A 25,624-nucleotide genomic window follows, 5' to 3' on the forward strand; every position below is an offset into this window, starting at 1 on the left:
ATACATCGCATCAATCAAAAACTATATAAGCAAATTGGTTTATTCTGCCAATTCAGCCCGTGACTTGCATTTTGCTTTTGAAAACATATACATTCTCGGATTTTGCATATATATCCTAAACATTCGATTCAATAACTTGTTACTTGATTTTCTGTTCCTTAAATCCATAATTAGCTTAAACATAAACCAAATTATCAATTAATGAGACAGATTTATTTTTTATCAAAGTTCGGTTAAAAACGAATGTTTGGATGGATGCAAATCCTGGGACTACATTACTATTCACAAAGAAATACTTTATTAACGCGTTACATAGTTGTACATTGCTAAATGGTATTCTTAGCTCGTAGTTATTATTTTAAAGTTTCGTAAACCGATACCGCAAATTGTGAAAATTCCATGAAATAAGCAAAAGTTTAAAATGAATTGACGTGTTAGAAAAGATACTTGAAAATAGTGATTAGCAATAGTTTATGCTAATTATATCTGTGTAAAGTTGCTCTAGTTTTTTTTCGATAATTTTTAGAGGAGAACTCGAACAGCTCCTTATTAGTTTTTTAAAAGATACAAGATGTCGAATATTTTCAGTTGGTTAAATGTTATTATTTAAAAAAAATAATTAAAAGCTTAAATGGAGTCAAATTTTTTTACTTCTGAACAATTGACACTATATCTTTATATTTTTATCTGACTAAAAATGCATAATGAGTAATTAAGTAATTGAAAAAAGTTTATGTTTAATGAATAACAACGGCAAAAACAATTGGCCAACTCAACTGAAAATTTTTGAGCTGAACTTAAAAGTTTTAACTGCAAAAAAAAAAAAAAAAAGATATGTAAAAAACCAATTACCAATAAACAACATTACTACAGTTTAAAATGGAAAACAAAATGTGATCAAAGCGGATTCCTAACAAAGCGAAGGTAGGTGCCATCACGGGCAGCAAGGACAAAGGCTTTTGGGTCGAACCTCATTTCCGGCGAAGTCCTCTCGCAGAGCTCCACTCGAAAGTTTTTTAGAATGTGCAACAGTCCAACTTTTATCTCCAACTGGCCTAACAGTGTTCCAATGCAGCCTCTGGGACCTGCTCCGAAGGGCAAATACGTCATGGGATGATGCTGTTGCCGTTGTTCAGATGAGAATCGTTCTGGATCGAAGATCTCAGGGTTTGGCCAGTACTGTGGATTTCGATGAAGTCCCAATACTGATATATAGACAGGTGTCCCTGCATGCAATTTAAATGGTAAACCATTGTTCCAGGCCGAAAGATCATAGCCTTCTCGAGAATTGCAGCAGCGATCCAAAAAAGCAGTCGGTGGATACAATCTTAGAACTTCGTCCACCACCTGCCGTAGGTATGCTAATGCATTGACTGTGTCGCAGCTTATCCGATGATCAGGGCTAGACTGTAGGGCCTTGCGTAGCTCCGTCCGCAATCGACTCTGTATTGAAGGATTTCTGGCCAGCTCGTACACGGCGAAAGTTATGGTCGATGACGAGGTATCAAAGCCAGCCAAAAGAAGAAAAGCAGCCTGGGCCACAAAAAAATCGGGCCTATGAATTATGCTTTCGGCAGACTCCGTTCGCTTTAACTGCAAAAATATGTCGATCAAATCGTTTCGCTTTTCTCCACTTTCCTCACGTTGGGCAAGTATGTAGTTCATGGTCCTGCGCATAAAGCTTTCATACTCTTTTGAGTAAAGATGAGTGCGAACTCTGCGCGATAATCGTGGGAAAAAGAACATTGTAAAGAGATGTAATAGTCGCTTTGGCCTGGGATCGTTGACCTCAATACACATGCGACGAAACTCGGCTTTGGGATTTTGCAGACTTTGCGCCTCTATACCAAAAGCCAACGAGGCAATTATGTCCCTAGTGAAAAGAGTACATAGTTGTTTAACCTCCAACTCCATTCGATCTCTTTCCTTTAGGTTATCGTTCATATGTTCCTCGAGCTTATGCCCAATGCTTTCCAGGAGTCCGTACATCTGACGCACCTTTCCTACGGCAAAGAACGGTGCAAAGATCTTATGCGTCTCTCGCCAAGTTTCATATTTGGAAAAGAATAGATTCTGAGACCCCATCGTATCGCATATGGAGTCTGTGGTCTCAAAGCGGTTTAAGAATTGGCCGAAATCTTCGACCATAATACGCTTGATCAAGGCCGGATCGCGCAGAAGTAGGGCATGGTTGTGCAGCACGTGAATTCCCACAAAGGCGCGGCCGTCCGCTTCCTTACTCTCATACAGCTCTCGAAATTGATCACCGAAGCAGCAGCCACCACGCAATAGGTTCCACACATTTCCCACAAATGGCGCTCCGGGAATAAAGGGGACGCCCAACCGTCTCCAGTGTGAGAAATGACGCCGCTGCCACAGCCAAACGGTAATGAAAACAATAACCACACCACTGATAACGACCACTGGGAGCAGAGCTAATAACCCAATAGCCAAAGCAGACGCTAAAAAATAAATTACTACGATACTCATGATTACGTGAAGAGTACCTAACCACAACTGCAGTCGGCTCTTTCAGAATTACTCTATGTATAGGCTAGCTTAAGTGATTGTGCATCGCTCTCTACGCGACATATACTATTGCATATTTAAATTAATGCAGTGAGCCGATTTCTGCTCTCCTATATAACACCCGACTAAATTTTCATTAACTGTTTCAAGAGCTCGTTCATTTTCAAAGCGAATTTGTAATATTGGGAAGTGCTGTAATAAAGTACTTAGAACTATAACTTATTTAATGCGTATCTTATCACGCCAAAGCTCAGTATCTTTGATAGATGTTCATATTATTAACGGTTTAATGGGTGCAATTATTTCAGCTTATCAATCCACTTTGTTTCTAATTACCTCAACTATACCAACCCTAGGCACTAAATGACTTCAATCGCTAGCTCGTTAGATACAACTCAACCCCAAACAAATCCAGATGAAAAATTTTAGACAAATGTATTACCCAAGACAAAAACTTATATCCCCAACACACTGATCTAATCTACAGAAGCCCACTGCTACGAATGCAGCTATTTAACTTGCAATGGCCGAGATCGACAGCCAAATTGCTAGTTAAAAAATCAAAACAATCAGATACCACTTACTGCGCTAGCCAATTTTGAAAATGTAAATTGTACTAGCAGAAAATGACGCCGTGTACAGCTTTACAAGTGCTACTTATTGCCAGAAGTCCTAGCCTAAGTCTTATTCTCGCTTCTACGTGGCTAAGTGAAGATTTGCATGTTGAATGTTTTATTTGCGGAATGAGTAATATTTTCAAGTGTCGAAATAACAAGCAGAATATTACCAAAACAAAAACACGCGAGAGCCGAAGCACATAAATAATTAAAATATAAATATAATTTTTGCTATTGCTGTTGCCCATCACATAATTTTTCGTTGTTCTGAGGTGGCTCTGCTTCGCCTCTCGTCAAAGTAATAGCAGTAGCAAACTACAGGACTTAAAAAATTGTCCGTACAACTATAAGAATTCAAACCAAAAGTAAAACTATGAACTATTATAGGTGCATACAAATAAGTAGGCATCCGATATACAAATCTAGTCTGGGCTGCCCTGTTGTTCTCCAAGGAACGCCTAACATGACCAATTAATTGAGATTTAGGTATATTAAGCTGAAATAAAAGTCGAACTTATTTTAAGTTAAGTTTGTTAAATATGATATAAAAATAAAGAATTTATTTAATAATGATAAACCATATTAATTCCTGGAAACAAGAATGCCTTAAAGTACCCAAAATACATTCGCAGCTTACGTCAAAAACTTGTAAAATCGTTAGTTTATTTTACTCTTAATTCAAAGATTTTAGGCACTAATTGCTGCTCTGCGTATCTATCTAATTCCGGCTGTCAATCTCTTGTATAAAATTTTTCGAAATTTGCAATTTGTACAATTAGTGCTGCACAATTTGTTTGAAGTTAAATGTTAAAATAAGAATTGAATTAAATAAATTCATATCACGGGCAACAACATCAACGGTTAGGGGCCATGTAGGTTAGGATGCTGGCCACTTGAGTTCTGGAGGGCCTTGGCCACCTCCTCTTGCAATGTGCTGGGTGGCTCGGACACTATATCCGTATGCATAGATAGGTACTTTAATTTATTCGTAACAGCTAAAAGTAAATTAAGTATTAAAAGGGTCTACATTAGCTTGAAATTAAATTTGTTTACCGGGTCTCAAGTCAATAAGGGAACAGTGCTGATCGACCCAGAGAAAGGCAGTCCGTCGAAGTTCATCAAGACTAGCACTCGAAACTGTTGAAGTGTAAGAGGCAAGCAAAGGTTCCAGAATGAGACCCAACTGAAAAAGCAATAATAATTAGCAATTATCATTGACAGATTTCATTATTTCAAAATATATGTTGAAGCTATTTGAGGTAAATTTTAGAAAAGTTTGGCAATACCTATGTTATGTAAGATAACAATTTGTTGTATTTTATATGATAGTTATATTATAGTGTTATTACTTTCCATAAAGTTATAACTAAACTAAAATATTATGTTACGTTCCTTACTATTATACATAGAGCGACAATAGGATGGAAAAAGAAGTTTTGATCAATTTATGCGCTTGAACTAAGCGCTAATATAATGCGACTTACAATCCAAAACTTCCAATCATTCATTGTATTGTACCGCACGTAGATCTCGTATAGCTGCCGAACGTGTTCCGTGCCCTGCCTCGTTACAGGCGCCCCATTTGCAGGCAAAATAGAGTGTAGATGCCTTTAAGGAGATAGTAAGATATATAAAAATATCGTAGGTATAGTATATTGGATTTCCCTACGTCAGCGAATTGTTTAGCTCGTCACGCTCCATCCGCAGAGCCTCAATCTTATCCTTTAGCACATTGCGCTCCTGTCGCAGTTGTTTTATGTGGTCCGCTCCCTTTTGGAGCATTGCCGCCTTGCTCAACTTGGCGTTTGGGTTCTGCTGAAGCTGTGGGATAAGCGCGTGCAGGGTGTCAAACCCATTCTTTATGTTGTATCGCCGCTTCTGCTCAGCATGGATGTGGCCAGCCCGCCGCTGGGTGTCTCTCGGCTGGTATTTGAGGCTGGCCGTGGGCGAGAGTGGGGAATCCTGCGACTCGTGGAACGGCGAGTCCGGTGACAGACTTAAACTATTACTGTTAAGGTTAGCCGTCGAAGGCCCAAAACTGTGCATTTTGTTGCCTCCGGGGGGGCTATGCATTGCAGGATTTATAGCCATAGGCAATGAGGCGGACTTCTTTGGTGAGTGTTGTTGCGTTGGCACCGGAACCGACAACGGGGTTGCCACGTTAGCGTAAAGAGCCGCAGACACGCTGCTGCTGTTATTTGTGGTAACTATGGCACTGGCTGAAGATGGATTCGAAGGCGAACTGTTCGCCACTGCCGTTTGGAGACGTGAATCTAAAATTGGAAATTTTACATTATTTACATTATTATTTTTCGTAGATTTCTGCTAAACGTAAAACTTACTCGAAGTTAGCAACTGAGCCAGGGTACTATTAAGCATTGGATCGCTTGTTGCCTGCTGCATTTGCTGCGTGACCAACAGGTTACTACAACTATGCGAGCTTAATGGAGAGCTTCCCGCTCCAGCTGCAGCCACCACTGATGAGTGCTGTTGATGCATAGAGTTGCTGCGCACCCGTGACTTGCCCTTGGCGTGATACTTGGGCACTGCAAAGGGTTGCTCATGGATGAGGTGCCGCCCGTCAGGCAGCTTATTTAGCGACACATTCAGTGGCAAGCTGTTAGAACGATGGATTTCTTTTGGCAAAATGGTGTTTGGGGAAACCCAAGTGGCTGTGCTAACTGCAGTTTGTTGATGCTGTTGCTGTTGCTGCTGATGATGATTTTGCTGCTGCAGTAAACTAGCCACTGTGGTCTGGTGCTGCTGTTGTTGTTGTGTGTTTGTAATCTGTTGCTGCCGTGAAAGCTGCAAAAACTGCTCAGTACTAAGACCTAGTGGCAGCGATTGTTGCAACTGCGCGGGGTCTTGCTGCAGGTAACTCTGTTGTTGCTGCTGCTGCGGCATTCGGGGAACATTAAGAAAAGTTCCCGTCGAGGCGGACTTCTTAAACTGCGGATAAGGCTTGTAACCAATAGAGTTGTATCCACTATCGTTCAGTAATGACAAAACGTCGGCATGCAGAGGTTCCACTTTGACGTTAAGTTGCTGCTGATGCTGCTGCTGGTAGTTGTCCGTGTAATTGTTCATGAAACTCTGGCTATTGAAGGTCTGCTGCGTCGGAAAGTGTTGCTGCTGCGTAAGCAGTTGCTGCTGCTGTTGTTGTTGGGCTGTTTGGAAAGAAGGCTGTAGCATTACTCCGCCGACAATGTGTTGCTGCTGCTGGTTCTTTTGCTGTTCGGCCAACATCTGCTGGTAGAGGTTCGTCTGGTGCAGCGTTGGCTGGGCCTTGTCGTAGTTGTGCGGCTCCCGTCGGAATGGACGTTGGGTGCTTTTGGCCACGCGGCCGTTTATCACGCACCTGTTGCTGCCGTTCTCGTTAGCGCCGACAGCTCCAAAGTGCTTGCCACTATGCATCCTGCCGGACTGTGAGCTCGGATCCCCGAGCAGCTGAGAATCGTTGGCGGATTGCTGCACCTGTCGTGCTACGGAAAACCGTTGCTCCACCTCACTGTAAGCCATATTGTTAATGGGCGTGTTGAGTTCCACCATGCTTGCATCCACATTTCCAGCGCCGCTGTTACTGCTGTTTACCACATCCATTATGCTGTCATTGCAATAGAGTGTATGAGGAGCCCCTACGATCGCTGAAAGGCAGTAATCGTCGTTCTTCAGCATCTCAGCATCGGTTCCCTCTTCTGGGACAGGTGGTAAGCGAGTGGTGGGAATTAGATCTATAAAACAGGACTTTTTATTTCACATCTTTTATTAACCAAAAAACTACTTACCTGAAAAGGTTATGTCGATGTCATCTAAATTCGGTTGCAAGGGCCCTAGGCTGGGCTGTATAAAGTCCGCGATTCCAGCGCCGCGTGCTTTTTTTGGATGAAAATTTTAATATTCAAAATGATTGATAAGTAAAACTTGTATTATATTACGCACCGATTTCCCTGGAATCAGGAAAAGGAAATGGAACATTAATAGCAGAGAACAAGGTATCCGTTGTCCAATCGTCTGGCATCAAGTTCCTATCGTTCAACGGCGACCATTCTAAGAAGTCCAACTCGCTTTTCTTTAAGAAGGATGTTATATTTCTAATTTCAAGAAGTGTCTCCGATGGCAGTATAGTTAAGCATGTTAAAAAAAAGTTATAGATTTTCACAGCCATTGATATATTTATGTATATATTTTGTTCTTTCTAATTCAATTCACCTTGTTCTGGGTAACTTGGTAATTCTTGTTTGAACCTACAGCCCAAGTCAAGAGTAAAGACCCTGCTGTTACTGCGTTTTGGGCAAATAATTTTGGAATGCAAACAATAATTTATACATGCAGAGGTTACCACATTTCTTGTAAAATTAACCAGGCAAAAACAACTTAACTAATTTTAAAATATTTCTGCTAGCAGATATTGACGCTGCCAGACCCAGCAGCCCTAACTACTAACATTCCCACTAACCGATATCGGATTAGAAATTATTACAAATATATATTATACGTAATTGTGTATCACCTATCATTTAATATTTGACCTAGTTTTTTGTTTTATATTACTTAAACTCAAAATTTTTTCCATTCGTTTGGAATATGATTAATATAGTGATTATTTTAGCTGTAAAGAAGGCAACTTTTAGAAAGAAATGAAAAAAGCTATCTGTCTATTGCTAAAAGGAGAACATAGAAAAAGCGTATTCTCTTAGCGTTTTTACGGAACCTAATCTTGAATAATCGAATCTTCAATAAAGAGGACGCGTAATAATGACGTAAAAAACCAACCATAATTAATAACTAAAAGATAATGGTGCAGAGAACCTGGCTATTAGCTTAATTGGAATATTGACTTTCGGCATTTGGCTGACTTGTTAGTTAGTTGAGTGAAATAAGACAAATAACACCTATGGGTAGAACGAATTTGAAGCTTCTGTCTTTCCTGCACTATCAACGCTTCTTGGGGTTAACAGACTTGGACTTTTCCGATGCACTGCAAATTTATTGGCTCAATGGTACCTGGATTTCGATTGGGACTCAGATTCTGGTCGTTGGCGTTTTCGTATCCTCTTTAGTGGCCGCACTGGCAGAGTCTCTTTATAACATGGACACTAAAACCCAGACAGGCAACACATTCGACAGCGCAGTGATACTGACCACCTCGGTCAGTCAGTTGCTGGCCAATCTTTGGTTCCGCTCACAGCAAGAACTACAGGTGGCCCTAGTAATGCGTGTATCACAATTGGCGCAGCGTTTGCAATTTGAACCGTTGATAATACCCCAAGCCATATGGATATACCTAATCTGGCTAGCGGTGTGCCTTTTTTATGGGGGCATGGTGGGTCATTTTGGCATCAGTTGGTTGACTGACATGCAGATAAGCCACGTCCTTACTTTGCTTGGATTTGTATCCCGTTGCATTTTGGCCAATTTTCAATTCACCTGTTATACCGGCATGGTGTTGGTCCTACAAAGACTTCTACAAATTGACGTACAGCAGCTGAACCGCGTGGTGTCCACCACCTTTATCTCAATGGCAGATTTGGCCGTCTGCCTAAGAACCCACGATGAGATCCTGTTCTTGGCTCAAAGGGAGCTGGTTGCTGTTTACGGCGGAGTGCTCTTTTTTCTTTTTATGTACCAAGTCATGGAGTGCGTATTGATAATCTACGTCAGCAACTTAGAGGGGTTCAGTCATTCAGCCAATGACCTAGTACTCATTCTGGGTTGGCTCGCACCCATCGTCTTCTATCTCATCTTACCCTTGGTAGTTAACGACGTACATAACCAGGTGAGTTTATTTTACGCTTCACCGTTCCCTTTATGAAAACAAGTAATGTTCCTATAATCTGGTGTGTCGACTTAATGACACTTATTACTGAACTTGTTTCTTGAGGGTAGGCCAACAGTTAGTGCAGTCGCAATTAAATTGTGTTAAATGTAATCGGCATTGGTTTTAAAATTGTCCGATAGAATTATCTACTTGAAAGAGTTCCTGTCACAGAGAAGAAGTTGAAATAAACGTATAATTTAGGTAAGTGGGTATTTGCTAAGTTTGGTAAAACTTCATAGATCATAGCTTTCAGTTTACGGTCTAACACCTCCAAAAGGCTTATGGAGGGTCACTCAAAAAAACGACGTTTACCAAAGGCTTATATAGTGTTAGACATTCAATCGCTATGGACGACATCAAGCCCGGGGAACTTTGCGCTTACTACCGTCTATGTCGATATTTGGGCATATTCTGCATCGACTATAACTCCGCTAAAAAGAGGTTCCGGTTGCGTCGCAGTCTCATCTGTTACGTGGTGCACTTCGCATTGCAAACCTATTTGGTTGGCTGTATGGCCGTCATGGTTGCATATTGGCAAAAGTGCTTTAAGAGCGATCTGAGCAAGACTGGTAACCACTTCGACCGGCTAGTTATGGTGATTGCCCTGGGTATTCTTGTCGTCCAAAATGCCTGGCTTATTTGGCTACAGGCGCCACATCTGAGAATTGTCAGACAAATAGAGTTCTATCGACGGAGACACCTGGCTGATATGCGGCTACTACTGCCCAAACGCCTGCTGTGGCTCATCATTGCTACTAATTGGCTTTATATGGCAAACTTCATAAAGACGTGCGTGTTCGAGTGGTTGACGGACGCCTCGCGACTCTTTGTCATCACAACGCTGGGATTTCCTTTGCGATATCTGGTCACTAGTTTTACAATGGGCACATACTTTTGCATGGTGCATATATTGCGCCTGGTACTCAGCAGGAACCAGTCGATTATCAAAGAAATTACTGAACAGTCGGGAGACCTCAAAAAGGGCAGCGTGAACCTCCTTCATTTGCGTGGATGCTTAGAGCTACACGATCGCTTGGTCCTGCTTTGTAACGATGAGATCAGTCTCGTCTACGGATTTATTGTGTGGTTGTCGTGGATGTTTGCCTCGCTGGATGTAACTGGCGTGATTTATCTTACTACCGTAATTCAGACTAGAAAATCGATTGTCCTGAAATTGCTGACAAACTTGGTGTGGCTTTCGCCAACCTTTATGACCTGTGCCGCAAGTTTCATAAGCAACCGCGTCAGTATTCAGGTACGTGAAATGGATCTTTACGACTTACCTTTTTGGAGGTGCAGAAAGTATTTGTTTTCAGCTTCCTGATCATTTTATTTAAGTTTCCTATTATTTCCTTACAAAACGTGCAATCTTATTTATGAAGTCCAAGCAAGTTAAGAAAGTGTTTTATATCGATTTATAATTTGGAGAAAGGACTTCAGCTCTTCGCTTCCCATTCCACACAGCTATATAAGCACAGCCGAATCATATATAGTTGCAATCTAGATCTCAATAGGTATTGATTATTTAATGAGGCCCAACAAGAAACGAAACCAAAAGAGCTTCTGGGTGCCAGTTTGTGGTTTTCCGTCATGACCCTCGGTGCCGAGTTGCGGGTGTATTTGTTCACATTTGAGTGCCTCGGACTACTCTGCATTACAGACAAGAATCACAGCGGCTATGGATCACACGCAACTAAGGCAGATGAAATAATTTCTTTGATAGGACTGCTTAGCTCGCAGTTCCTGTCACTAGTAGCCCTGGGTCATGTGATGATAAATCCTGGAGAGTACAAAATGGCTATTTACGGTCAAGTGGGAAATACATATTTTGTTGCCAATTATGGCTTGGCTTGCTTAACGATCTGCCTCATCCATATGTACTTTTATGCTCGCCGTGCCAGATTAAGATCCCTGATATTCCTGTTTTTGCGTCATAATCGCATAGATCTGGGGAATCGGCATGCAACAGAATTTGCTCGAATTTACGCTGTGTATGCCAGCCAGGTTCTTCTCACATGCGTGCTCCAGGCCAAGGTGTTCGGCCATTCTGGTTTTGAGGTATGGAAAACGGTTCTACTGACCGCCATTTCCTCATACAGTTACGTACTGCTTGGCCTCATTGTAGCCTTGCACTACTGTTTAGTCCGAGTTTCCCAAAGCTTACTTTTTCTTTACAACCAAGACATGTCAAGAATAGTCCGCTCGAATTTGGTACTATCAGAGAGCTTGTGCGGCCTTCGCCTGCGACAGCGAAGTCGACTTCTGTGGGTTTGCAATCAGCGAATGAGTTCTGACTTGGGTTTAGTGTTAGCGATAATTATGTCGTTTCTGCTGTTCTCAGCTCCAGGTGCCCCTTTCTTTTTAATAACGATCGTTTTTGAAATCGACGCACGCCATGCTGGAAGGCAATACCTTTGGCATGCGCTGGCCACTACGCTGCTCTGGAATCTGCCCATCATGGTGGCCACCCTAATTACGCTGCGCACTGATGTGGTAGGAAGAGAGGTGAGCTGAGTGTTACCAACTTGACCTAATTGACTATATTCATGTAAAGTACATGTACTTAAAGTGCCCCTAAATTATTTGGAACTTAATTAATTGGAGCAATAAATAATAATTTAAGAATAAATAGGAAAATATCGGTCAGATTTGATAATTAAGGCAATTATGTCCATTTTTGCTAGTTGAAATGAACAAAGCGCCACCTTTTGTCGCGGTTTGTGGGCGTTAGAGTGGGCATGCCCAGGTGAAAACACACGCCACGCTTCAGTGCCATCTCTAAAATAAATATTCCTAAGCCTAACTTTCTATCTTTTATAGTTCCCGAGATTTTCGAATATTTGGTTTTCCTCTCTTTTGTGTGTTAAAGTGGGCTTGGTCAGATAGTTTAAAAAAATAGGCCTTTGGGGCGTCATTAGAAACTACATGCTTAATCCCAACATTCTATCAATTAAAGTTACCGAGATATCAGCCTTTCTTCAAAAAGCGAAAAACGTCTTTCGAGCTTGGTGGGCGTAAGAAAGGGCGTGGTCGGATAATGGTACCCTGTCATCTCAAGAATTTACTTACTTAATCCCAACTTTCGACCTCTAATAGTTCCTGAGATGCCCGTTAAAAGGTGAGAAATGTTTTGAGCTAATCACCTCTCATCCTTTACTTTTAAATATATTTTATTAGGCAAACCTCTTTCTTAATACCTAGAAGTTATAAGAGATCCCACAAATTAATCCATTAAGGGTATCTGCCCTTACCCAGCTGGAAAAATATAGCAATAATGTTTGTAAACAAGCGACTTGCTAGACCGTGTCCCTGGAGAGCTAATATTGAAGAGACGTTATATTAGTTGACTAGCGGAACAAATGAATATTTTTACAATAGTTAGTTAGTTATTAGTTGATTGACGAGTCAAATGTCGCGCCACGCTTTTGAAGAGTTTAGGGTACAACTTCGAGTATTGAGATGGCTCGGTGTCCTCCGGTTTAGTATCGACTTTGAGAAGTGCTTAGTTCGGGAAAGTGCTTTCGAGGAGCGCTGTGCTTGCCTTTATATGATGAGCGTGGTGGGAGTTACTTGTAGTTTTGTCATCTATAGCTTCTTTTATCCAAATCACTTTGTAATGGGCAAACACAACAGCACCGGCAACTGCTATGGTCTGATCAATTTTAGGTCCTGTTCCATGGTCACAACCCTGACGTACATTCACCTCTATGTACGTCGCTGTCGCTTCGCAAACCTATTGCGGTCGATGCTGCGATTTCACCGAATTTTTGGGTGTCGCGGAGGAGTCATAACATTTGGTTTTCCCTTCATCCTACATCTATCTCTATTAGTGCTTTGCATGCTGAACTACGCCCACGGCTACTGGGCAGCAGGCGTTCGCTTGACCACAATTCCCATTTACCTCCTTCAGTACGGCTTTTCGTACCTTGTTCTGGGTCAGGTGGTTGTCCTCTTTGTCTTCTTTCAACAAATTCTGATCTCAGTTCTAAAGCACAATAATGAACTGCTTCTGCAAAATATTAAGCCATGCAAGGACCGCCACGAAGTTTATCAAAACTTTTGCAAATACAACCATGTCATGTGGCTTTGTTATGTAGACATCAATAATTGTTTCGGTCTTCTACTGTTGCCCTTAACCGGATTCATCCTGCTGATCACCCCCTCAGGACCGTTCTTCCTGGTGTCCACTATCTTTGAAGGACGCTTTCAGCACAACTGGCGGTTCGCCTTCATGTCGTTTACTGCCATATTTTGGAGTCTGCCGTGGGTGGCTTTGCTGGTTTTGACGATGGGCGTCAACGACGTGCAAAAGGAAGTGAGTAACATTTTTCCCTTAACAAACTAAACACGCAGTGTTTATAGAAAAGCATCCAAGGTACACCACCACGGTGGTAATTTTCTAGCAGGAAGTGCCGCAGTGAACCGTTTTTCGAACGCCTTAAGAACCATAAAAAGTTTTGACGGATCAGGAATATATATATATATATATATATTGTACATATAGGTATTGACGAAGAAATGTTGTTTAGAGTCAAACAAAAATCTTAATATTATGGGCGCTAAAGTATTCCGCTGCGCAGTATGTAGACTGTAACAAACACATTAAATGACACAAACTTTACTCGAAAGTAAATTTTTTACTGATGTAAAAGAATTTACAGCTTTTGAAGAAAACATCTAATGATATTAATTTAAATATTTGAGTACTTTGTTCACTTAAAATATTTTTTGTTAGTGTATAGAGAAAGGGAAACCGAAAGGTGCGGGACCTAATTTAATAATTTCCTGTCCTGTACATCAGAATCAATTTAATTACCCTGAATAAATTGACTTTCTCTGTCAGAGAATAAATAATGAAATTGGATACCTATCCGGTTGATTGGTTAGTTCGCAGCGACCCCTCGACTTCAGAATGTCAAACGTCTGCCGGGACCTACGTCTGTACCTTCGTCTGTTGCACCTCATGGGCATAATGTGTTGGAATTTCGATTCGGAGCGATGTCAGCTAATAACTACTCCCCAAAATGAACGCTACGCCGTTGCATATGCTGGGTTTATTTTCGCTGCTACCACGGCCTGCTTCACCTTTGCCCACCTTCAGTCGTATCGGTTTCACATTGCTATTTACAATAGGACAGGAAATTTTTACGAAACCATCATCTTCCGCAGCACTTGCCTGGTGATTTTTCTGCTTTACTTGATTCTCTATGTGCGGCGACACCGGCACAGGGATCTGGTTCAGCACCTATTGTGCCTTAACAGGCGCTGCGTGGACCGTTGCACAGACCGACAGTTCCTGTACAACCTACTACTGTACGGCTTGCTAAGCGTTGTCTGCTTTGGCAACTATCTGCACGGGTACAGTCGTGCTGGACTAGCAGCCCTTCCGCTTGCCCTGTGCATGGTGGTCTACACCTACGCCTTTTTGGTGCTCTGCCTGCTTCTGGTGTTCTTCGTGTGTCTCAAGCAAATCATGGCTGCCGGCTTGATTCATTACAACCGCCAGCTGTGCGAGGGCGGTCTGGCTCCTGGTCTGCGAGGCAGGCAACAGATCCTCACAGTTTGCTGGGGTGAGCTGAACGAGTGCTTTGGCATAATTATGCTGCCTATTGTAGCCCTAGTACTCCTGATGGCGCCCTCGGGACCATTTTATTTAATCAGCACCGTGTTAGAGGGCAAGTTCGGCCAAGCCGATTACTTATCGATGCTCTTGACCTCCTCTACTTGGGATACCCCCTGGATGATTATGTTGGTTCTCATGCTACGCACTAATGGCATTATAGTGCAAGTGAGTTTGTTGTGGGAATACCTCAAGGAGTATACATATGTGCACAATCGTGATAATATCTATAACTTTCTGATGCTCTATTTGGCAGGCGAATAAAACAGCAAAGATATTGGCTAAAGTTCCCAGAACCGGAACGGGATTGGATAGAATGGTGAGCCGATTACGTTCCACATACCACCTATAAAATCTTATTAAACAATGTTTATTTCTAGATTGAGAAGTTCCTACTGAAAAACCTTCGCCAGCAGCCCATTCTGACGGCCTATGGATTTTTTGCATTGGATAAAAGCACTTTGTTTAAGGTAAAACCGCTGACTCCCAAAACCGGTCTACAAACTAATTTTAAATTTCGATAAAGCTATTTACAGCCATCTTTACCTATATGGTGATTCTTGTGCAGTTCAAGGAAATGGAGAATACTACAAAGTCTATTAACAAATTTTGATCACTTACCGAATCGTATGTTAAACAGCCCGTAGCCTTCGATCTATAGTTCCTGCGCCATTTTCTGTACTCAGCTTTGATTACAGCTGAGTGACGTTTCCAGTACTTGCCTTCAAGAACGACAGTCTGTGTGGGATTTAAAGGAAAGATAAAGCGAGATGAGAGTGTGCACACAACGAAACCTTGTTATTTTCTAATCAAAAGCAAATATATACTCTATTTCCCAACTTAATTATATTCAATCGTAATCTACATAGGCGCCGAGATAACGGGATAGAGGTGATATTCTCAAAAAGTGTACATTTTCGCATTTATTTTAACCACTTTTTTGATAGTGCTACAGCCCTACAGAACGACCAGATTTATACAACTACCTTTCATGTGTTTAAATATAACAATAGGGAAAAGCAACTCCGTTTGATTTGTTTCCCAAATATACGCGGTTTAATAAACATCATATTCCGTGACAGAAACGAAGTATTCGACAGAATTAGCTGTATAAGCAAGTTTTAGCTAGCTTCTTGTAAAAATGTCTTTGTTATAAGGCTTGTTGTTCATTAAGACGCTCTTTTGCTCCTGTATATCTCCTTTTGCCTTTCGATTTACATAGGATTGAACACAATGATTAAGTTTTTTAAACATCTAGTAACATCATGTGCATGACCCAATTTTATGGGGTTCAATAGAACCAATTACTTAATGTATTTGTCTGCTAATAAACCTTTTTTATATTTGCCAAGCTTATTTATTGGTATTACAAACATTACAATAAAATTGAAATACCATAGTTATGTCTCTAACTATTGAATATCGAAACTTTATAATTTCACAAAAGTAGTCAATCGATAAGTGCAAGCAACGATTAAACAATATGGTACTTGAGTTGAATCTCACTCTATAAATAAGAGCGTCCCGCCAATAGGTTAATGACAGCTAAAAATAACACGGCAAAAGCCTCGTTGCTCTTATCACGTGCAGCTGGAGAGGGTCAGGCGGAGAAGACGGTAGAGCCACAGCAATCCAGGGGTCCAAGCCGTATCTCACTCCGGGATTCGATGTCGCACGACAACCGAACGACGATCACGCCGAAGTCGAATGATGTCTTCCTTTTCGGCAGCGTGAACCACCCCCCGCTTGAGTGCGGGCAGTGAAGTGTGTTTTAACTAAAGCTAAATAAGGATATCTCCACCAACCATGTCAGACGTACGCCACTTTTCGCAGGTTATTTATGTTTATGATGCGCGTGGACAGATGGGCTGATCGATGACATTTCGAGTGGTCGAATTACCTAACCAATGACTAAGGCTAGCGGCAAATTCGCATACAAAAATAGATGATAATGATTAGATGATTACTTTTCCGTAGATATGAAAATTACTTGAAAAGCAAATAATTCCTAACGCGAGCTATTAGAAACTGTAAAAGAACACTTTACCGAACTTTTTATATAGGGTCAAAATTGTAATTTTCCACAACTTTTGTTTAAAATCAATGATAGACTGCTTTTTTTATAGTTTTATATTATATATATAATTTATAATTCCCTCTGAACAGTGATTGCAGTGATTTTTAAGCTCTAAATCCTCTTTGACCGTTCGTACATCATGAGTTTTAACCTATAACCTTATATGATTTTAATCAGACTAATGAGTCGACTTGCCTTTACGATTTTAAAACTAGGAAAGCTTATCACACTAAAATGTTTTAATAAAATTATATTCCAGAAATAGTACTATTTTAGATATGAAGATTATTAACTCGTTTTTACAGAAATAATTTCAAATTACTTGACACTTGTATGTAAAAGAAGAAATAATGAACATAGTTAATAATTGTCTGTTTTAGCCAATTTAGTTAGGATGCAAGGTATTTTTAAGATTCAAATGTTCAGGTCAAAGAAAGTTTCAAAATGTGGGTGTGGACAAAATTAGCCCAAATTCTAACACAACTTTCTAGCTCTTATAGTGGCTGGATCGTCTCTTATGACTATTATATAAACAGTAAGATAAAATATAGTTGAAATCGTTTCCCTTTTATTAAAAAGGACCTTCAAATGTCAGCCTATAATTCAAATTTTTAGTGGTACTTACTTGAGGATTACTATGTATGTCAACGTCCAGCGGCGACGCAAATTGACACACCGGGGTTCTGCGCTTTTGTATGACTGCAAAAATGGAAAACACACAAACACCGTTTAGTATGAAAAACATTAAAAAACCAAAGTGATAAGATTGTAGGGAGAGATAGATAGAGATAGCGAGTTCCCCAGAGATGACAAAAGTTAGCAACACGTGTGATTCTGCCAGTGGCTTTTCCTAAAAATTATCTGGGGAGCTGTGACGTTGCTAACAAATGCTCAGGGAAGCAAAATCTCATCTAAATCCTTTTTACATAGGCACAAATACGCACACACGTTCTTAAAAAATGTAATTTTATATATAATTTTGGTAGTTTTTCAGAATATATAAGAATAACTTCTGAATTCTGAATTTATTAATCTAATAGAACTGACCAAAAAAAAAGTGTATCAATCCAAGTATTTCAACTACAGGTCATTTTTTGGCTACACTCTTTTTACGCGCACCCATTTTGATCAAATAAACATGCTTTATTTTAAGAAAGACACCTATAAACGACAAAACTTTTCAACAGACAATTGTAAATTGATAAAAACCTTGTCTGCCCGCGAATTTCCAAAAGTGTTGGACCTGGATTTCGTTTGACGCTGCGATTCGAAAGAGATATGAAAGCAAAAACAATACAAAAAAGTCGGAAGATAGATCTTGCTAATTGATCGAATTTCCGTAAAGTCGTGTCAAGTCATTTAAAATAGTGTTTTAACTTAGTCACTAGGAAAACATGTATAAGCACATTTTGAGATTTATATAAGAATGATAGAGCAAAAGTTCAATCGTCTCAGAGGCTGTGCTCTCCCAAGCTGTCGATTCGGATTACGTGGGTACTCTTAAGGTAATTGCAAAGATTAAATTATTAATTGGGGGAGGGGGTTTAGTATTTACGGAAGAGATGGTGGAAGTGGTTGCTTATAAATAAACATAAAATTTTCCATTGCCTTTGCCGCCGTCTTGTTGCCGTCGACATCTAGAGGAGCGACGAGATAATCACTTCACCTCACTATGGTTTGTAACGCAGCGCTGCCGTCCTCCCACTCACACAAATGATGTAACGGAAAATTTTGAAAATTATATCAGCAGCAGCTGTGACAGAATTCAAAACAAAAGCGCTTTGCTGTTTGCCCAAGCTTATGTTTCGCCTGCCATTGCCTTTGCCTATGACGAGGTGCTAATCAATGGGGCACTTGAGACTGCGCTACACTCCTCCCGCGGCTAAAGTGCGCGGGAAAACTCCGAGCCAGTCTGGGCGAGCGGGTGGTCACTAAAATGTATTAACAGCAACTAAAGAGGCCAGTCACCGGCACCGGAATCATATGTTCAGCTTTTAATTAGACGGCAGCAAGGCCAAAAACAAAATCCAGTGAAATCCAAATAAAATGACAATCGCCGAGGGTCCAGACTCTGATAAGGGCCGGTGGCATAGACAGACCAAGATAAGCGCCGGGAGTGGCGAAGGCGGCAGAAGAGTCGCCGATGCCCGCCTGGCAACGCCGCTCCACCCAGTCTCCCCTCCATCCAGACAGACGGAGATCATGTCTGCGGTCTGCCCCAAACCAGTCGGCAACTTTCAGCCAACAACAGCCAAAAGTAGTTCAGCTGCACGAAAGAGTAAGCGGGCGAGGAGATCGCTTACCTCAGTTCAAATGTGCTTTGAAAGCTTTTGACCGACACTAGATCTCTCATTCACTCTGACTAGTTTTTGTTGATGGGGCTTCTGCACGTGTGGCGCTTTTCGAGGAAATAAACATCAAATTGGTTTATAATTTGTTTGGAATATTTTACCAATGCCGATGGCGGACAATCGCTTCGACCCAATGCCAATAACATGTGGAAAATTTCTACGAACTGCAATCTCAAGAGCCCTAGCTAACCAAACGATTCGACGTCTAATCGGGTTTTTTACCCGGTAGAACTCATTTGATAATATATTCGGAAAAATCTCGACACATTTAATTGGCTTAGTGCTACTAAAAACACGATTGAAAGGTTTTAAGTGGTACTCACATTGCATGTGCCAGCAGCGCCAGATGACATTGTTCAGCCGAATTTTGTCCTTCCAACGCAGTCGCACTCCTTTGAAATGATTCCATTTGGGCGAGGTCAGTTTTTGACTGCAAATACGACAAGAAGTTGTATAAAGCTAAATTATATCTAAAAGCTATGTGAAAGCCATATACCGAAGGAAAATAAATTCTATATAGATATGTGTATCACCGTAACTCTCTCCACTATCTTTATTCTGATATCTGCCTTTGTGTCAGCATTATCAGTATGTAACAAACAAATCGATTTGTTTATAAATATCAAAGCAATGAGCAGATTGTGGTCTAAAAATAGACAGACCCCTAACCCCGTCCCAGCTGCAATCTCTGTAAAATCTTCCTATATATGAACATCTGCGAGTATATTGTCATAATCCCTTCTTTTTAATGGGGAGTTCCAGCGAAGTAGGTAAGGTAGCATATTGAACCTAACTAAAAACAATTAATAAATACGTACATCAGGCTGGATGTCTATAATAAATGACTAGTCAACATCACTGTTGATTTATTATTGTTATTGCTGTTACTATCGTATCTGGTGTTCCGTAAGAATTATTAGACAAACATCAAAAAATATCTGATATTAGTGCTACTCTCGAACAGGCCCTTCATATTGCGCAATCGAGCTCTTGAAAGCAGTTAAACAACATTCCCATGTGGGGGTGGCCCCTCATGGAGTAACATAGATAGCGCTTTACCGAATGACTTAGCTGTTTGGCTATGATTAACTTCCTGTACGGGCCATTCACTGACACTAATTAAATCTGTACACTCTGAAAAATTGTTTGTCGATCACAAGATTCCCAAACAGAAACAATTTTCTTCTACATATATGCATTAGGATAAAGCTAGACTTTTGGATCTGAATTTGATTTGAAAGACCGTGGGATCAAAAACGGTAGGATTTTCCTTTACAAGATTATCAACCGCTGTGTTCGGCAAACTACCATCATTTTGATCTATTTAGATGTCTATGCGATATGCATAATAAAGTTTTTCAGCTTCTTTCAGTTATAGTACGAGCTTTTCAATTCATTAACAAGAAGAAACGCTATAGTGGAGAGCCGCAACTTTAAATATGCGTTACTGATTTATACAATTTTAAAATATTTATTTTGCTGGTGGAAATTCAGAAAGCGCCACCTTTTGCCAGAAAAAGTATGTTGACTAACTGACGGTGACGTCACTGCCCATGTAAAGCCTTATAACCTAAATTCCTTCATAAGTAGCGAAATAATGTTCCGATTTGAAAAATCTTTGGTAAATAAGTTGTAAGATATTATATAATTATAAGGTCAAACGAAGGCATTCATAATATTATTATAGACGCTAAGTTTTCCACGGTTTGTGGGCGTTAGAGTGGGCGCGGCAGGATTCTGAAATAAACTTGCGCTGTCCCGGGACCTCAAGAATCTTCATGCTTAATCTCATCTTTGTATCTGTTATAGTTCCTTTATAGGGTCGGAAACGCTTCCTCCTATATATTACATACTTTTCAACGAATCTAGTATACCCTTTTACTCATCGAGTAACGGGTATAAAAATGAAATTTGAGTGGCTGGGTGAAAAAAAAAAAGAAATACGCATTGGGGGCATCATGAAAAAGATATCGCAACGTTCATACGGACGGACGGACCGATTTCCGTATTTAATAAACCCTTTTACTCTAAGGGGTATTAAAATATGTTTATACAGCGAAATTCGTTAAGGCAAGGGCTGTATATTGCAAAATGAACTTAACTTGATTTGTTTGTATATTTTATGTTTATAAGGGTTTCTCCTTTTACTACAAATTACAATAGGTGAGTCTTAAACAACCATAAACATGAATTTTCTTCGCAATATTATGCCAAATCCTTTTGATTGTAACATATTATTTATAGTATTTTAATAATCGGACGTGTTCTTTGTGATTAAAGCGATGTTGACTAAAGAGGTGCCGACAAAAAAAGTGTTAATGAATATAAGGGCTAAAATCGCCAGATTAACGATTTCCTGAGAATCAAGATTCTTTTTACACCTTTCCTAATTGAGCCGTATCGAAAGAGGGTCCATGACTTTTCTAAAAGAATCATGATCGTGAAATTAATGATACATTATTATATTATTTATCTTAGATGGGAAATAACTCTTGGCTTATAATAGTTTTAGTGTTTTTCGTGCTTTTAAAAAATGTATGATTATTATATGTGAAATAAAAATTTAAAATCTCTCTGGGATGGTAATTGGTAAAATCGACAAAGAAAATGTCCTCATGTTGTCGATTCTCAACCTTTACTAATAACTTTCTGTTATTAAAAAAAAACAATTTTTAGCAAAAAGAGGTCTAACATTCCACTCTATTTGAACTATTTAAGAACAAACATAAATAAATAAAAAATACTTTTTTGATACATAAATTTTTATATTCGTAACTCAATAGAAAAAACGTATATCGTATTCGTTGACAACCGTATACGGCAGGTTAAAGAGAGCGTGTTCGGCTATTTAGAGTTTTTATTTTCGTGATCTGGAACTTTACCAAAATCGACAAGATAGTCTTTGAAACAATGATAGCAATTCGGGCTTATGTACGCCAAATCCGATCCACCTGTTTTATCCTACAGCGCAGTTTGTTAGGTTATACAAAAATTAGGAGAAAATAAGTAAACAAACCAGAAAAAGAGTCCCATAAAAATGACTGTTGCTGATAAGAATATACAATACAACAATAAGCTAGCGGCAGGAGAATGCATTGAGAAAAGGTGTCGGAACTGGTAGACATTGGCAACATTTGGAATAGACGAACGTGTCGTACGATGTTTAGAAATGACTAATGATCTAAATGAATCAATTAAGTTACCTTATCTGAGAGTCTGACCACATTCCATGGTATACCACGAGGAAAAAAAAGTGAACTTAGTATTCAAATTTTTTATATTGGAGCAATTAAACCCCTATGAACAGTCGGGATCCTAGGTTATGGTGGGTTTTATCGAATAATTTTTAGTAATGAAACCGTGCAACCAAATGAAAGCATACAACTTTTATTTGCCACCGAAAAAGGTCAAAAGAGTATTTGGAATTTAAGGAGTTTATTTCTACTAAACTAATTGGACCTTTGGGATGTTTGGGATTGTATGGGATTTCGTCGACCAAGGTTCAAACGTAGATGTATGATAAGTCTTGGTTACTATGCCCACCCATGTGGTGTTTCTTCACCGCTAAGACTCGGTATCATTGCCAATGCCAACCGAGTTTGCAAAGAATTTTGCTGGAATATTTTCTAAATTTATGTATAAAGAGAATTTTTGGTAACTAAATTTTATTTGGTGCCTTTCATCTATTCAGTCCTACAATGCTCATTTAGAACTGAAATGTGTGGCTTGGAATCGTTCTGATATCACTTTGGCAATATTTTCATATTTTTCGTGACGGTTGCGCTAGCGTTTGCAGAAATGGGAGAACTTTAGCCAAGAAAGTGAGGTATAAAGGGTGGTCAAGCGATTGAGGCAAAGTTGGGTCCAAAGTAACCCGAGCAGCGACGTCGCGTCGCAACATGTGCCGCGATTATGCGACCGAATCGGTCCAAGCATTTTGTGTTGCTGGATTTTCGTTGGCCAGTTTGACGTTATCACGCTCGAAGCGCGTGAACAAGGGGGAAACTATATTTCATAGATTTTTGGCTTTCGGTGTACGGTTGTTGCTCCCTTTAGATACATAGGTACACACTCACCTGTATGCTAGATTCATGCACTTGAAGAGTTTAGTGAGGGAGGTCTCGATCTCGAGGTGCGATGCGACCATGCTCATGCTGCTCTCATCACCTTCCTGGTCCATAGCTGTGAAGTGGGCTACTGTTTGGGGCACGTATAGCTGCACGTCGCGGCACTCGTTGGCAGGTTCGCCCGGCTTGCCTAGTCCGGGGTCCTCAGGGTCAAGCATCTTTACCTCGCCGTCATCCTCGAGGTCGTCCTGCGCCTCCTCAGCCTCGAAGTGCGAGACCATAAACTGCCCGGAGTGTATCGACTCCCGCTCCGCTCTAAGCAGATCAGCCGTGGCCTCGGTGGACCCTATAGGTGTGGATCCTCCCACTCCATACTGCAGAGGAGGAAGGCTTTGGGGCAGCGTCAGCGACTGTTGTGGTTGTTGCTGCAGCTGGGGCAGCTGGTGCTGTTGATGGGGAAACATTTGACTTGTGCGTTGGAATCCCTCGTATTTATTCAGCATCATTTTCACCAGGTTCCAGGAAATGTCTACGGAAATGCTTCACTCTTGAGCTCAAAATAACTGGCGGTTGGGCTTTTATTGGTAGTTGCGGGGCACAATTAATAGGTTTTTAACAAATGAAATGACAATTAAATGCTGGCGCTGGCCCTTTTTCCGTTTGGCTTGGGATTTTCCATCACTCTGTAAACAAATTTACGGCTCATATAGGATGTAAAAGAGGGCTGAGATTTTATCGAAAATATTGGTTTCACCGAGCTTCGCGTTTAGCACGTTTAATAATACTCTAACGATTCGGTACATGTGGCATTCTCTTAATTAAATTGCTAATTAACGCACGGCTTTGATTGATAGCTTTAAGACGGCATTAATCCTTGATTTGTTTACTACGCGCAACACCTTGAGCTTTCCATTATCGACACCTGTCCGATTCGCGCTTTTTTCGGAGAGGAGCTTCTTGAAAGGCAAACACGCCCCGCTTTTGCCGTTATATGCGTCACAAAGCACAATAATAACAATTATGGCACACACGATAGCACTCAGGGGGTGAATGGGTGGTGGTACGGACGTCAGAGAGAGACGTCAGTAGCCGCTGGTCGTAATAGTAAAACGCCAACTACTCGATCGAAAAACGCTCGACAACACACACGGATTGGACGATGGGTATCGGAGTGGTCAGAAGCCAGCGCAGAACGAGCGGTTCCATTCCACAAACGGAACTGATCGAAGAACGAAGCTGCGACCGCGACCAGGCGAAACCTGTACGCCGCATACAGCCAAAACATTAAACAGCTGATGCGCGCTCTCTCTCTCTCTCTCTTTCTCTCTCGTTCCCGCTGCTTATCAGCATGTGAACGTATGGATGTGTATACTTATATACACGAAGATGCCAGCCAACGGTGTGTTCCCCACCCTCTTTCCACGACCATAACCCTATCAACCGTCCAAAACAAACCACGGATGCGGCAATCGATTCCCTTCTTCCCATTTGACCTTGCCAGCTAGTTGATGCACTCTTCGAGCACCTCTGGGTTTGCACTTTTGACCTCTAGCTCTGCGCTGCCTCTGTTTCTTCCTTTCCCCTTTTTGCGTTCCCACTTACACGCACACACACACGCGCGCTCCACGCTGGGGGCACAACTGCAACTGCCCCCAAAAGACTATCACCGAACAGTTCACGTTCGCTCGTATGACGGATTCGCATCGACGACGCACACACGCTCACCCACAAATCTGCTACGTAGTTTAATTACAATTTGGCACACATTAACTTAATGCGAGGAGCGAGCCCTCGCCCTCCCATTAGGGTTGTCAAGCGATCGGTGGCTCTGATAAACAGCGGCGAGTGCCTAAATATGACCGAATTCTGACGCAATGGTGAGCCGGAACCGCAACATTGAGCACGTTCCAGCAAAAAGAGCAGATGTAAATGCCAATGGTAATATGGAATAATTCCGAGTTTAAGAATTTTTCAGTGCGGAAAACAAATAAAATGTCTTTTGTTGTATTTAAAGCCAACGAAATTGTATAATATTCGATAGCCCTGGTTTTACCTTGGTTGAATACCCCTTATGTACCTCTTTTGATGTCAGCGTTCACACAAACCGATATTAATTGGGAACTATTGGAATGGTCTAGCACAGATTTGAACAAAAGAATAGACTTTCTTCGCAACAATAGCAATGTAGCATTTTTCCCGCCTACCCATTATATTTAAGAGAGTTCTAAAAGAAACTAGGGTTTCCTATATTCATACTTCCATTGATAAGCAAACCAAAATTTAAAAATATAAATTTTTAAAACTAAACACAAAAATTACAATATACGCCATCTTTAGAAAGCGTGTCAGAGGTTTAAATATTTATTGATATCGAATTAAGGCAAGCCAAAACTCCATTTTGCACTATTCTGCATACCTTTGTTGGTAAACTTTGGTGCTTACAATAATAATAACACTCCTTATAAATCGCGTGATTTTATACAATTAGTCAATAAAGTTTATAGTCATAACTTATAGCGCCTTTGGATTTGCGCGGCTAAAGGAT

General features: G+C 40.7%; 4 protein-coding genes across 8 annotated transcripts; 2 read left to right on the plus strand and 2 right to left on the minus strand.

The window, feature by feature from the left end:
- Window positions 1–275: 275 nt before the first annotated feature.
- LOC108103392 (probable cytochrome P450 6t1) lies at window positions 276–3,569 on the minus strand. The gene has a single exon (XM_041817885.1). The coding sequence runs from the start codon at window positions 2,488–2,490 to the stop codon at window positions 898–900; it is 1,593 nt and encodes a 530-aa protein (XP_041673819.1). The 5' UTR covers window positions 2,491–3,569; the 3' UTR covers window positions 276–897.
- Window positions 3,570–3,784: 215 nt separating this feature from the next.
- Window positions 3,785–24,915, minus strand: LOC108103389. 3 transcript variants are annotated; one of them, XM_017208835.2, is made up of 12 exons: window positions 24,805–24,915; window positions 23,089–23,762; window positions 19,336–19,442; window positions 17,287–17,360; window positions 15,206–15,322; window positions 7,086–7,215; window positions 6,932–7,018; window positions 5,489–6,877; window positions 4,816–5,419; window positions 4,631–4,754; window positions 4,200–4,329; window positions 3,785–4,141 (listed from the first exon to the last, which is right to left on the minus strand). In XM_017208835.2, the coding sequence occupies exons 2-12, from the start codon at window positions 23,583–23,585 to the stop codon at window positions 4,008–4,010; spliced, it is 3,393 nt and encodes a 1,130-aa protein (XP_017064324.2). In that variant the 5' UTR covers window positions 23,586–23,762; window positions 24,805–24,915; the 3' UTR covers window positions 3,785–4,007. The 3 variants fall into 3 exon arrangements, with proteins under 3 accessions (XP_017064324.2, XP_017064325.2, XP_017064327.2); XM_017208836.2 differs by having other exon boundaries at window positions 24,833–24,889; XM_017208838.2 differs by lacking the exon at window positions 24,805–24,915 and adding an exon at window positions 24,682–24,746.
- LOC108103394 (gustatory and pheromone receptor 39a) lies at window positions 7,232–15,197 on the plus strand. Of its 3 annotated transcripts, none has more exons than XM_017208852.2 (4): window positions 7,232–8,922; window positions 14,841–14,903; window positions 14,965–15,054; window positions 15,111–15,197. In XM_017208852.2, the coding sequence occupies exons 1-4, from the start codon at window positions 8,041–8,043 to the stop codon at window positions 15,195–15,197; spliced, it is 1,122 nt and encodes a 373-aa protein (XP_017064341.2). In that variant the 5' UTR covers window positions 7,232–8,040. The 3 variants fall into 3 exon arrangements, with proteins under 3 accessions (XP_017064341.2, XP_017064340.1, XP_017064339.2); XM_017208851.1 differs by lacking the exon at window positions 7,232–8,922 and adding an exon at window positions 8,960–10,219; XM_017208850.2 differs by lacking the exon at window positions 7,232–8,922 and adding an exon at window positions 13,854–14,752.
- Window positions 11,989–13,329, plus strand: LOC108103395 (gustatory and pheromone receptor 39a-like). The gene has a single exon (XM_017208853.2). The coding sequence runs from the start codon at window positions 12,374–12,376 to the stop codon at window positions 13,307–13,309; it is 936 nt and encodes a 311-aa protein (XP_017064342.2). The 5' UTR covers window positions 11,989–12,373; the 3' UTR covers window positions 13,310–13,329.
- Window positions 24,916–25,624: the final 709 nt, after the last annotated feature.

The sequence above is a fragment of the Drosophila eugracilis genome, unplaced genomic scaffold, assembly GCF_018153835.1.
Source record: "Drosophila eugracilis isolate 14026-0451.02 unplaced genomic scaffold, ASM1815383v1 contig_2065, whole genome shotgun sequence".
NCBI classification, from domain to species: domain Eukaryota; kingdom Metazoa; phylum Arthropoda; class Insecta; order Diptera; family Drosophilidae; genus Drosophila; species Drosophila eugracilis.

What these genes read in the sequence shown, in the direction of transcription:
- LOC108103392 (XM_041817885.1), bottom strand. Translation starts at nt 2,490, where the DNA reads ATGAGTATCGTAGTAATTTATTTTTTAGCGTCTGCTTTGGCTATTGGG.
- LOC108103394 (XM_017208851.1), top strand. Translation starts at nt 9,311, where the DNA reads ATGGACGACATCAAGCCCGGGGAACTTTGCGCTTACTACCGTCTATGT. An exon ending in GCAACCGCGTCAGTATTCAG is followed by an intron (nt 10,220 to 14,840) that starts GTACGTGAAATG and finishes TCTATTTGGCAG; the next exon opens with GCGAATAAAACAGCAAAGAT. An exon ending in GAACGGGATTGGATAGAATG is followed by an intron (nt 14,904 to 14,964) that starts GTGAGCCGATTA and finishes GTTTATTTCTAG; the next exon opens with ATTGAGAAGTTCCTACTGAA.
- LOC108103395 (XM_017208853.2), top strand. Translation starts at nt 12,374, where the DNA reads ATGTCGCGCCACGCTTTTGAAGAGTTTAGGGTACAACTTCGAGTATTG.
- LOC108103389 (XM_017208835.2), bottom strand. Translation starts at nt 23,585, where the DNA reads ATGATGCTGAATAAATACGAGGGATTCCAACGCACAAGTCAAATGTTT. An exon ending in TGCATGAATCTAGCATACAG is followed by an intron (nt 19,443 to 23,088) that starts GTGAGTGTGTAC and finishes TCGTATTTGCAG; the next exon opens with TCAAAAACTGACCTCGCCCA. An exon ending in GAGCTAAACAATTCGCTGAC is followed by an intron (nt 4,755 to 4,815) that starts GTAGGGAAATCC and finishes ATCTCCTTAAAG; the next exon opens with GCATCTACACTCTATTTTGC.